The sequence below is a fragment of the Podarcis pityusensis genome, assembly GCF_964106645.2.
Source record: "Podarcis pityusensis genome assembly, chromosome: 11".
NCBI lineage: Eukaryota > Metazoa > Chordata > Lepidosauria > Squamata > Lacertidae > Podarcis > Podarcis pityusensis.
This window is the reverse complement of record NC_138036.1, coordinates 32,017,422-32,031,421: the sequence shown is the minus strand read 5'-3', so window position 1 is coordinate 32,031,421 and position 14,000 is coordinate 32,017,422. Positions and strand designations below refer to the sequence as shown.

The window sequence follows — 14,000 nt, the reverse complement described above, 5'->3', positions numbered from 1 at the left end:
ATGACCTTCTCTGAAGGAATTAGGGAAGAGGGATATAATAAAAGGCTTTGCAAGTGACAGCACTTCTGTTTTAATTCTATCAGGAAACCTTGTTGCCTCTTTGCAACATCCCTTTCAAACAGCAAACTACTGCTGAACCCTTGGTTAGTAATAAAACACAAAAGAGCTGCTTCTGAAGCAAAGCTACAGCAGTTGGAATTTATCTGGTAGTATTCCCAGTGACAGTGCACAGGTACAAATACAGAACTTTCAGGGTGTCCATAAAACTTTAGTTCTCACACCATTCAGCCCCAATCCTGTGGCTCAGTCTATACCCTTCCCCCATACAAAGGGCTTCTGAAAAAGAAACAGAGTGGTAGACTTATTCTCCTTTTTTATGATTAACTGTTCATGGCTCACTTGTACACATTGATAACATTTTAAGCTGCCCACTGACTAACACAGAGGTTCAGCTAAATAAAAGAATCTATTAGGAGAACATTGTAGCCTACCAGGATTCTCAGTTACTGGTCTTTAAGATAACCAAACTTGAATAAGCACATTTCAAAGGAAGACACCAGTGTGAAGCCACTGAAATCCAATTCATCAAGAATACCAGGCACTATGGGTCTGAACAGAAACAATGGTTTCCTGTCCATCAATGTTAATTAACAACACTGTTAAGCAGATTGTGTTATTACTTATCGTTGCTGTTGTGAAGGGACACGTCTTTATTTTAATTGAATTGAATGGACTCTGTGTGACATTTTCTGCATTGCATTTCCCCCTGAACTTGCTGCTTACAATCCATGGGTGGTGTACCTGGAACTGAGGTTAACACTTTCTGTATCTGATGAAGTGGACACAAAAATTCATGCCATTCACGCCATTAAAATGTGCTAACCTTCAAGGTGCCACTTGTTTGCTAAACAAAAAAAGGGTGTAAAGGGCAGCTTAACACTAGGCAACTAACCAAAAGGAAGTAGATCTTAGTGGTAGGGAATGTCAGAGAATAATCTAGGGGAGAGTAGCCTTGAACAGTGTGCTAATATAGGGAAGGACCTGCATGATCAGATGCAAGAGAAGGCAGGGCTCCAGATGTGGGGGAATTATGAACACTGAATGTAGCAGCAGCACACAAGTGAAATCTTCTCTTTAATAATTTGCATCCCTCAGTTTTTAGCATATACCACTTGATAATTTCCCAAAAGTACTTCTATAGTGTTGTAGATTCTGAGAGGACTTTGTGACTAGGTTGTAGCCAGTGGTTTTTCACAGCATAATTACAATTATTGTGGGCTTTTGGGGGGGGGGTTGTTTTTTAAGAAATTCAAGTGCCAGTGAGTATTTAATACCAAGGATGGACAGAACAATCCTATGGTCCAGGCATGTCACATGGCTACTATGCATGAGTAGGACCAGATAAAATAGTCATGACCCAGTTCTCACCTTGCAAAGTCAACAGGATGCCAACAGCTGCAGAAACCAATGCTAATATAGCAATCCCAACAGACATTCCCACCACCATCCATCTTCTTCAAACTTTCACAGCTGGAAAGTAAAGTAGTATGTGTGTGAAAGGGCTTTGCAAACATCCCTGCTACAGAGGGCTATGGCATCATGGTGGCATCAGGTGATTGACAGTTTGGCTGCCAATCCCCCAGCACAGGGGGTATAAAGATCTGGTCCTTCCATGAGAAAAGTTTCTCCATTCCTCGTCTAAGGGGAAGGGGGGGAGGACTTTGGCAAGCTTTAAGGGGAATGTAGGTTGGCAAGTTGTAAGGGTTGGAGACAACTTTGGTAAGGAGTGAGGGGACAGGATGGCTTTGGCAACGAGTAAGGAGATGGGGGTTTTGGGTAGGGGTTGGGGTTAGATGGGGTTGGCAAGCAAAGCAAAGTGAGCAGCAATGGCAGCCCCTAGTTAATGTTCATTTGGAGAAATGGGTGGGATAGATTTTTAAAACAACAACAACAGTCTGCCATTTTACACAGTTTGCAGTTGCTAAACTGTGGATGTGTTAAACAGTTAAAGGATACAATGTCTTTCTTTCCTCTTCCGTCTATATTTGTATTTACAGATAGGATCAGTTTAATTTGAACTCGGTCTGTTCCATCTGACATCTAGATCTCCAGCTAATGAGAGACTGTGTATCAGAGGCCCCATCTGGCATTAATCCTTACAACAATAATGTGGCGAGTGGGGAGGGAAGTCTGATATGCTTAGGAATAGCAGCATAGACAGAAATAAACTAAGCAGACTGAAGAAGCCAAATGAATATAAAATGATTTTGCTGACTGGGCATCTGATACCAAAAGATTCTCAGTTCAGAAACATGGCAAAAGAAACCCCCACAAAATTGAAAGCCGTGAAGCTGGCCTCCCAAGGGAGGCACTAGCACTTTCCAGGAGAGACACAACCTGCCAGTGTGTGCCTTTACCAAGACACGTGATGGAGTGTCACACACTCACCAGACTTGAAATACCTGTGAATGGACTGTGTGATCCATTTCAATGAGCACACTCTCTTCACTTGTCCTACACAGGATGTCCTCTACTTGAAGAACCCCAGAGCAATGTTGAACTCATCTTTTGAGCCAGGGCACATCTAACAACTAACTGGGTTTAGGCTTCAGTGGCAAGCTAAGAATTCTGCCTGCCCTGCACTCATCTGCCCCTCTTTGGCACCCACCTCTTCTCAGCTCCCCTTCACCTAGAGTCAACATTATGGGGAACCATTTCCAGCCTAGATTAAAATGACTCTAGAAATGCTCCTTAATGACTTTGAGAACCAGGTACACTTACCTGGGAATAAACTTCATTTAAGATGGGGAAAATACATCTGGGTCATTGGGTACGCCACTTAAGATCAATTTATTCTGTTTTATTTCATGTTTTATTTGTGATCCCAAGTAACTCACAGTCTTTTAAAAATTAAAAATTAAAATAGCTTCTGCAAGCAAATGAGAAGATTGGGCGTGGAAAGGTGAATCATGCAATTTTACTTTGTTAGACCCAATTTTCAGGACACTTTTTATATATTAAGGAAAGTTCAGCTTTTTATCAGACAGCATCAGTTGTTCCCAATCCTAGCATGGTTTGCACATCATTTTAAGCTATAGTTAAATGAAAGTACTGGTGCACACTGCTGAATTTTTAGGTGCTTCTCTGCTCCTACTATGCTTCTGGGAACTTAGCCATAGCCTGACTTAGCATTATATCTGAACTCAGGTTTGTGATGTCTTTCTTCAAACAAACCATGAGAAGTATCCAAGGTTTATTCTTGGTTTAGTTTTCATGGTCCAAAGAAAACAAACCACAAGCCCAGGTTTGGATGTAACACTAAGCCAGACTATGGCTTAGTTGACCGTGCAGCAGGAGTGGAGGAGGAGCAAAGCAGTCACAATATCAGCAGTGTGCACCAGCCTGCTGCATGTTCACCTTTAGTTTTGTTTACCTGTGGTTTAAAGTCCCTCTAACCTGAAAGACCCAGGTTCAAATCCCCAGATAGCCACTATCAGCATAACTACTTGTTGTGGGGATGAGAAGAGAGGAAAGGTTGAATCATGTATGCCACCTTGAAATGTTGGTGGAATTATGAGATAAAAATATAATTGATGGTGTTGACTAATTTTTGGTAGAAAGTGCATTGTACATTCATGCAAAAATGTGATGCCTGGATAATTTAGCCCAAACAGCAACCATGTTAACTAATGTACTTATTTGAGCAAATGTAATTACTTTAGCCACACAAAAATCAATTGGACCCAAAACGGTTCATGTTCAAGAACTAAAAAAAAACTTCCAGGCAGCTTTAAATATTATGATAATATTTGCCTCTCAGTAATGCAAGTTTTTGTTGCAGATGAATAAGTATTATTTCAGGATCCAACTGAGCTCAATATAACAGTCACAATATGCAGGACAGTTGAAAATAAACATTCATTAAATAGCTAACATGGTCATATATCTTTGAGCTTGGTACACAAATGAATTCAATCAAAATTACTGATTTATGCTGGTGCTGTCTTTCTGAAGCCAAAATAAATAATAAACAAAAATCCAAGTACTTTGGCTGCACTAGTCTATATATGTCAAACAATAGTGATAAAAAGCATAAGCATGTTATAAACTTATGTGTAAGTTTTATAAAAGCTTAATTTTCATGACTTCACCCAAATAATTCTAGGAATCCATGGTAAAAGGGAATTATCATTAAACTAGTTTAAGGTTTAGATCTACATGAGAGTAAAACCCTCATAAACAGTGAGACTTACCTTCAGGGTAGACATGTATGGGATTGTGCATAACTTGTGTCAGACATGCCCTCTCAAGAGTTTCTGAGAGAAACGTTCTGTTTCCCCCTACAGGATTATTCCCAAATGCAGCAGGTCTAGATGTCTCAGGGATGTGGAAGGTTCCTTTATCTTAAGAAAATGTGGACTGTAATGAAAACTACAATTACCTAGCATAGTGTTTATATAAAAAATATAGATTCATTTCATGTATAGACTATTAAAAGTTTTTGCCCCATATCATTTGTCCACCAACAATCTAGAAGTGTTTGGGAAACTTTATATCTTATCTCAAAGTGTGACAGTTTTCATATCAGCTTGTCTCTTTTATATACGTCGAACATAAATATGGGTTGAAATTTTTTTTATGCAAAGCAGCAATCCCTGGAGCTTTTAATTTGTCACGTTTCTTGTAGCACAGTCTTTTCCTCAGATGCTAAAAATTTCATTAACCCAAATTGTTTTATAAGTATAGCAGTAAATAAATATATGTGACTTCTGCTTCTCTCCCCCCCACCAAAAAACCCCATGTCATCCATGGGCATGCATGGGTACAAGGAATGAAGAACTGCAGAATTGCTCATCTTTTTGAAACCAGTCTGAACACTTTGTAGTCTAATTCCCAGACATATATCATGTTGCTTTCATTCCTTATTCCCATCAAATATACTTTTCCTGCTGTTTTATTGTTTCCTTGCTAATCTGGTGTGCAGATTTCTAGCCTCTCTCTCTGTAACTGAATATGGAACACTATTTAAGTGACTACCAGCTTTAGATGCCTCCCCACTCCAGGTCCTAAATCGGGAATGTGGAACTTGTTGTTCTCCAGATGTTTGGACTATAAAGCCCATTATCCCTTACCATTGCCCGTGCTGGCTAGGGCTGATGCGAACTGTAGTCAAACAATATGTGGAACGCCACATGTTTCCCATCCCTCTCCTGAATTAAAAAACTTTTTCCTGGAGTCAGTTTCTCAGTGGTACATGTGAGAGCCACATGTGTGTGCTTTTTCCTCCTTAACAAAAAACACTTCCTTTTCAACCATTTTCAGGCTGCAGTGAGATCACCATTTCTTTTACAGCATGAGGATGTGTGATGATTCACTGGCTTGTCTTCCCCAGTATATGTAATGCTAAGAGACAGTTGTATCTACAGCCAGGGTTTTTGTTTTCTTTGCAAAATATGTAAGAGAACAGGGATCAAAAGGGCACTGGAGGAGAGTTACTCTACCAGCTGGGCTGTGTCATTTTCAGCTTTGGGTATACCACTGTTATCCCCAAGGCAGAAACATGATTCACAAACTACCAAGGTTTTTGCAAAGAACTATTGCCCAACTCTTCTGAACATGTTGACATGCCAGTCACCAAAAGTTTGAAATCTGTTATAAGGCATAAATAAATCCTATGCTAGTAATTGTCAATACATGAAGTTTGAAACAGAAGAAAGATCTGTTGATTGGGTCTGTTTTGGATGTGTTTCAAAATAGTTGCACCCCAAGGCCCCCAAGCCCTTTCCCAAGTAAATAACTTCACACTGACATGCAATTTTGGTTTAGGTTAATGGGCAAAATTTAGGCCACAACTTTATTGATTACAGAAAAGTGAGTGGTATTGGCTTAGGCATTGACAACAGACTGTCTCCTGCCTCTCTGGCTGGTAGTCTGAAAGGGTAAGCACCAAACTAGGGAGCAACACCGATGAATATCAACCAAAGCTCACCCCGGGGTTCCTGTGGTCCTGGCATGGCCCTAGCCCCTCAAGCAGACTTCGGATGAGATCCAGGACCCCCCAGATTCCTTTTACCCTTATTCATGGAGGGCCAGGTGATGGCCGCACCTCCCCTCCCACACACTTCGTTAAGCCAATGCCTAACTGCCAAACCGTGCCTCAGCCACATCACACTGCCACTTTTATAGACCCTCACCAATCACACCACCTGCACTGATTGGCTCAAACGGCCTGGTGTGATTGTGGGGCCATACCGAAAAGGCCTGGGCTACGCCCAGCAACTTCAACCTGGTGGTGGTTGTGTCAGGGGCCCGTGCGCAACCAGGACCCTTGTTAAAGAGGATCCCATTTACTTATTTTTGTTTGTTTGTTTAAAATATTTCTAGTCTATTCTTCATTAATAAAATCAATCCAAATAATGAAAACCAAGTAGTGGGTTAGGAGAGATGGGGGGAAAGCACACATCTGGCAACCAATGTGCCCCTTGGGTTTCAGATAGTTGTGGGTAGACCACTCTAAAAAGCCCAGGACACAAATTTTCATGGCCCTTTAGCAGCTACAGTGCTCATTTATCAGAAGTAATGTATTTAGCATTAACTCTGGACGTGTATACTCGATTCTGATCAAACTAAGCTTCCTAGAGCAGATATTATGCCACTGAGCTATGACCCTTACCCACAAAACCACTTTTAGTCCTGTGTCAAGCAATGAAATTACGTTCATATATAAAAAAATCAGGATTGCAAGATGCATGGCAGTGGAAGACTTACTATGTAATTATAATATGATAACTATGTATGGAAATGACACGTTGCTGTCCTGCTACTGCTTGTATCAGGGGAAGTGCTGTAGGCATACAATGGTCTTTCTCCTTCCGAACTCAGTGGTGGAGGACACCTTCCTTGCTTAGCCACCCAAAACTTTGTCAATGAATTGGAGCCATTAAATTTGGATGAAAAAGCAAGCTTCATATAAATGCACTCCATATACAGTGGTGCCCCGCAAGACGAATGCCTCGCAAGACGGAAAACCCGCTAGACGAAAGGGTTTTCCGTTTTGGAGGTGCTTCGCAAAACGAATTTCCTATGTGCTTGCTTCGCAAGACGAAAATGTCTTGCGAGTTCCTGCGGGGGTTTTTTCCTTCCCCCCCCTTTTTCCCAAGCCGCTAAACCGCTTATCAGCTGATCGGCTAAGCCGCTTAACAGCTGATCGTTAAGCCGCTTAACAGCTGATCGCTAAGCCGCTTATCAGCTGATCCGCTAAGCCCGCTAAGCCGCTAATACTGTAGCACTAATCCGCTAATGGGCTTGCTTCGCAAGACGAAAAAACCCGCAAGACGAAGAGACTCGCGGAATGGATTCTTTTCGTCTTGCGAGGCACCACTGTAAATGCACTTTACTTTATACCATCAAAAATTTAATTTTATGCAAGGTTAGAGTGATAGTCAGTATTTCTCATAGGACTATATTGTTTTACATTAAGCTCTAAATATAAGCAAGCAATTGAACAAAGCATAAGAGTTCTGTGCCTTTGCATGCTATGTACAAAAAGTTGATTTAAAAGTCCATGTCCTTGAGCCTAATACAGCACCCTAGATGGTGATCTACTGCTAATGCAGACCACTTGGAAAAGACAAATTGTTTTGGATAGGCCATTTTATCTACACTTGTAATTGCCCCTTAATTAAAGGTTAAGGACTGTCATTTGTATAGAGAGGGGGAGGAATTCTCAGTAGGAAACCCTGAATGGGACTTCTTTGACTACAAATGAGAAGTTCTCTGAGATGTTTTCTTTATTACTATGTGTTATCATGCTGAAGCATTTGTGTCATGTATTCACTAGTCACATTGCTGTGCCTCAGTTTACTCAGATGTAAAGGGAGATCAATGCCTAAATAGTATAAGCACAGTATAGTGGTTTGTTTGTTTTTAAAGGACTTTTGTATTTGGCTTGCTGTGTAATGTGTGGCTTGCCTCACTGCTTTAGTCATTTGGAACCATCTGCCTGCACACACATTTAGTTTCCACTTTATCTTCATGACATATCTGAGTCTGGAATCTGCTATCCCCAGTATTGTGCAGCTGGCATGTATGTTCCTAGACCATGAGTGGCTCTCTGTAGCTCTCCAGATATTAATGAATGACAACTGCCATCATCCCTGATCAATGACCTTGCTGACTGAGGCTCATGGGAACTGAAGTCTAACAATGCTTGGAAAGATCATAGGCTGCCCACCCTACACCCCACCCCCACAACCATGCACAGGAATGCCGCCTTTTAAATTTGTGAAATGTAGGATGGAATGCCAAACTAATCATTGTTTCTTTTCTTCCAAATATGTGATCAGAAAATGGACCTCGCCTCCTTGTGGAAGCAGATCAAACAAAAATCTTCTCACAACGGGGTGGCAATGTCACACTGCCATGTAAATTTTATCGTGACCATGGATCATCTGACTCGGGATCCCATAAAATTCGGGTCAAGTGGACCAAACTCACCTCAGATTACCTCAAGGAAGTGGATGTCTATGTTGAAATGGGATATCACAAAAAGAGCTATGGGAATTACCAAGGAAGAGTTTTCCTGAAGAAAAGCACTGAAAACGATGCCTCCCTTGTAATCACAAATATAATGCTGGAGGATTATGGGAAATACAAATGTGAAGTGATTGAAGGTTTAGAAGATGACACAACTGTCGTATCTCTGGACTTAGAAGGCAAGTAGTCCTGGAATTGCTGGTTGTTGTTGTTGTCATATTTCTTATCTACCTTTCACCATTAAGGTCCCGGGGCAGGTTAAAAATACAACATAATATAAAATACAATATCAAAATCAGATATATGTGTGCCTTCAGCTTATGGTGAAAGCTATACAATGAAGATGACAGTCACACCTTTTGGAGACAATGTTTCACAGCTTACATACATAGAGCTCTTTAGAAAATTTACAACTTTAACTGCTGCTAAATCCCCCTACTTCCACACCAGTGTGCCAATGTATATCAAGAGCCCTGAACTACCTACTTCAGAAATAATATCTGCAAGGGCAGATATCATGAACTACATCACATGCAGTTTGGTTCTTAGTCAAGCAAGGTTATGTCACTTTCATTAACTGGCTTAGATCTAATGCAGCAAGAGATTTTGTAGGGATGCATTTGATGTATGCCATTATGTACAAATATTCATGCTGCAACAATCCAGGTAATTTTGCAAGTGCCACAACATTCTCTGTCTTGCAGTTTGCAGGCTAACATGTCTGCCATTCTGATTTTATTTTTTTTTCTCTTAGAAAATATTAACTTTGAATCTGCTTCCCAATAAATAAATAAATAAATAAACAAATATCCACTAAAAGTTGACATGAAATTAAGGTGACTTGTTTTATTTAGCCATGAAATTATCTGTTGTCTTTAAAGAAACAGAAAACACACACACACACAAACCCACAAGGAATTTAAGCAGCTACAAGTTCTCTGTACATGTTAATGTTGTGGCACATTTCATTTTCTGTTCTGTCAACACAAGTTAGTTATAAATCATTTTAGTAATAGTTTTGGATTTGTCTGTGATGAAATCAAGTTCATTTTTAAGGGAGTGTCTTTTGATTTGTGTGGTGAACTCAGCAATTACAGGAAAGTGAGTTATTTCTCTCACTTTGTATCTATCTGGTCCACCAGCTGCAACAAGGTGTGTTCAAGCCATAAACACGTTTAAGTTGCCACATAACTGACATTGAAGAATACACGATTGTGCACAAATGGCTTCTCTATATAATGCTTTTAAAAAATTACTTTTTCAGTCCTGTTCTGGTATCCATTCATATTTATCTCTGTGTTTTACTTTGTGTCCCTTCCAAAAGAGACTAAGGCTGCAAAAGCCCCAAAAAGGAATGAGATGGAAGCTGGTGGGCTTCTAAGAATTTTAAGCTCTCTTAGACCCCTGCCATGCCCCCAAACCACAGCATTATTTAGACATGCTTTTGAGCATGCTTAGACCTTACCCTCCCCATTACCTACAATTTCTAAAAGATTTAAAAATCCAAAGCCCATAAATTCCTTCTGCCCTGCTGGTAGAGCCAGGTAGGATATTAAATGAGACAATCAAACCACATTTCTCCTAAGGCTTGCAGCTGAAGTCACCATATTTGAGATAAAAATGACCATAGGTTTATAAAAAAGCATATATATATATATATATATATATATATATATATATATATCTGGTTTGATCTAGAAAAAAGGGCCTCATTCAATTATATGGCAATCATACTTTCCTCTCTTCTCTTTACATTCTACAGGAATGTTTAACTTCTTGCCATGGTTATGGAAATTTACACTTGAAAATGCAAAAGAGTCCCTTTAGAACAATTCAGCAAAGCATTATCTTTCTTTTAGAACAATTGAGTTTCTTTCCTACATGACACTTGCACACAGTCTTCAGTTGCCTGATGGAACAAGTGTAACCGCTGATGAAACTGTGAATCAATAAGACAGTTGTCCCTAGATAATGGTCTTATTGGATGATGCTTGGCAGATTGACAAAAACATTTATTTCCAGGAATGTCTCAAAGCTGGACAAAACAGTTTTTCATTTGTATGTAACTTCACTCAGAAACCATATTTGTCATAACAATGACATCTACTCTCTGTTTCAAGGGGCTTCCTTCTCCTGGTGCTAATTTTTTTGTTTGTAAGCTGCTTTATAGATCCTGGCTTTGCGAATTCCCCGAATTCCCTGAATTTGTGGATTCCCTGGGATAGCCCTGCAAGTAAAGCCATTGTGGTGCCCTCCAAATGGTGTTGGACCACTGTTTCCACCATTCTTGACGAGGCCATGCTAGATGGGGCTGATGCGAGCTGTAGTCCAACAACATATAGTTATCATATCAATGAGGGGGGCGGGATCTTGTAGATACAGCACTAATAAAACTTCAAAGTTTGTTCTGGGATGGGAGAACCTTGGAGAAGGAGGGATCATATCTTAGAGTTGGGGCACATGCTTATCATTCCGAAGGTCTCTGGTTCAGTCCTTGGCATCTCCAGCTAAGAGAATGATGTAGCACTAAAGTGACAGAAATCTGCTAGAGACTGTGCAGAGCTGCTACCAGTCAGGGTAGATGACACTGGACAAATAGTTTTAAGGGGTTTAGGTCACCAGAATAGCACATGCATTTCATACAGAAGGTCATGGAACCAAGCCCTAACATCCTCAGGAAGGGCTGGGAAAGATGAGCTCCTGCCAATTGGTGGAGAATGCCCGGGATTGACCAATGATCTGACTCTAAGGCAGTTTCCTCTTTTCCTGACCTTGCTTCCTGAATGCAGCTGTGGGAGAGCAATGAATTATGGTGTGAGATTTTTAAAAAATCACAGTATTACAGTAACATCAATTGGAAAAATGCTTGTTAGGCAAATATGCATGCCAGGTTAAGATGGTTACACTATGGTGGACTGCAGCAAGCTCTACTGTATCCCATGTTGACTCTGGCTATGAGAAGTCTGACATTTTTGTTTAGACTAGCACCAAAGGAAGCCAATTTCTTTACTCTGGCTGAGGCTAGCCTCTTTTTTTCCATGGGGACTTATGGTACAGGAAATTTAAGTCTCTCTGTAAATACAGACCCGTTATTCTTAAAACTGATAATTGACTGCAGTGTTAACTCAGCAACTCCAGCATCCTTTGCAACTGTCACAGTTAAAATCCTAAATCTAAAATTTGTCCTTAGAAAATGGTATCTATCAAAGCATATTGATTTCCACAACACAGGCTTCTCAGAATGCAGGAATCAATGTTAAGTGGATATCAAACGTCTCTACGTGACTGTTCTTTGCTCCAGAATATCTTCTGCCAGTATTTTGGAAGAAGTAAATGGATGTCACTGTATGCAGCTGGTAACCTGAGCCTCCAAATGAGAGAAAGATAGAATTACATGACTATGGGAAAAATAGCCTTTTCTGTTGGCTGGGTCTTCCAAGCTGAAGAGAAGTGTTCCTCAGCATTCAGATTTTGGCAGAGCTTTGGATAGGGCGCATGAATATTTATTAGCTAAGTCTTTGGCTTAGTAGACCAATATTCATTCTATAGTGAAAAGCAGATGTTAGATATTGCTCTCCAGTGGTACCTAATAGCACTTCATTGTCAGAGAGACTCAGCTTATTTTTTAAAAAAGCACACATTTAAGAATGCTAGATCATTAACATCAACACTGTGCTGAACAACTGCAATAAGTGGTTTTTTGTACAATACACTGGATGACCAGAAACATCAAGTGACAACAGCAGATGGGGAAATGTTTGCATTTTATAGATGAATAAGTTATACCCAATATATCTTATTTATCCATTTCTTCCCTTTGAAATACTGCTCTAAATAATCACCTTTTGAGCCTTAGTACCTTAGAGGCGTACTTGAAGAAGACTCAACAATTTCAGTTGGTCCAAAATACAGTGGCCAGATTACCAGCTGGTGCTGCTATTAGAACCCATATCACCCCTATTCTAAAAGAACTCCATTAGGTGCCAGGCCAAATTTCCAGGCCCAATTCAAGATGCTTACAGTAATGTTTAAACTCTCAAATTATTTAGGCCCCCCAAAATCTGAAAGATCACCTCCTTCCCTACAAACCATCCTGGTTGTTACGTTCAGTAGAGAGTCCCTTTTTAGTTCCACCTCCATGGACAGCTATGAGTCTAAAATTACTCCCAGGCTGTGCTCCTGGTCCTTCAGGGGCACAGGTACCCCATTCAGGACCAGGGAGTCCCACACACCTGCCTGCCCCCTGTCCGCCCAAAACAGTACTTCTGTCTTCTCAGGATTCACCCTCAATCTGTTAGTCGCCATCCATCCTCCATCCTCTATCCTCCAACCACCTCCAGGCACTCACACAGGACACATTCACCGCCTTCATTGGTTCTAATTTAAAAGAGAGGTAGAGCTGGGTATCATCCGCATACTGATGAACACCCAAGCCAACCCCCCTGGTGATCTCTTGCAGTGGCTTCATATAGATGTTAAAAAGCATGGGGGAGAGGATGGAACCCTGAGGCACCCCACAAGTGAGAGCCCAGGCACTGGATTTATCTTTGTCATCCCATGTTTCAGTAGTTCTCCAAGGATGGTTTGAAAGCTTCAGCTGGCACAGAATGCTGTGACTCTTTTTTTAACAGGACTGAGTGACACCTAACATTTCCCTTCTATTTTTGGTTCAGCTGCCCTGGCTTCCTTTCTGGGTTGTTGCAAGTTTTAATATGTGTTGCTAGGTCTTAAAATGTCTTATTATTGATACATGTTTTTACAGTTTAATTTTTAATTGTACATAATTTCAGATGCCATATTAAGGGCATAGAATAAGGAATATTGTAAATAAACAAATACACTTTGTAAATACAGAAATAGGCTTTGTTTTAATTTGAGCATCTTCAGAAAAATAGGCAGAATTTTTAAATGTAGACATTGATTCCAGTACATAGGCTCTGCTTTCAGTTTGAATTAATTTTTCCTTTAAAGAAGGAAGTGGAGGAAGGTATCTTTCACAGAAATGCTGCAGACCTGTTTACTTGGGAAAGATGCCAGTTTGGCTTTTAGCCCTGAATATGAACTAACTATGCTTTACAAAAATATAACTAGAAAATTTTAAACAGTTACTGTGTAAATATGAATGCCTTGTTCCCACTGTACCGTTTAGAATATGGGCACAGAGTTAGTTAGCAATGTATTTTTCCTTTCTAACTCTTTGCACTTTAGTTTATTCTAAATTATTCTCAAGGGGAGGGACTTCATGTGTATTTGTTTTAGATTGTTCTCTGCATTCCCACAATGCACTGCTGTGCATTTGACATAAGAACCTGCCCTAATACTGAGACTATAAGAACATTCAAAAAATTCTGGATCAGGTGGAAAGGTCCATTTAGTTCAGGACCTTGGCAGGAATTCAACATTGCACTGAGGCGATCGTTTCTCCAGGACAAGCATTTTGGCTTGCCAGATGGAACGATCCTGTC

At 40.3% G+C, this 14,000-nt stretch overlaps 1 protein-coding gene across 2 annotated transcripts in view; it reads left to right on the top strand.

The window, feature by feature from the left end:
• HAPLN1 (hyaluronan and proteoglycan link protein 1) overlaps nucleotides 1-14,000 on the top strand; it is a 61,600-nt gene that overhangs the window by 40,472 nt on the left and 7,128 nt on the right. For both annotated transcript variants that reach the window (XM_080973032.1, XM_080973033.1), the window contains one exon: nucleotides 8,346-8,714. In XM_080973032.1, coding sequence (XP_080829158.1) covers nucleotides 8,346-8,714 — 369 coding nt within the window. The remainder of the gene's footprint in view (nucleotides 1-8,345; nucleotides 8,715-14,000) is intronic.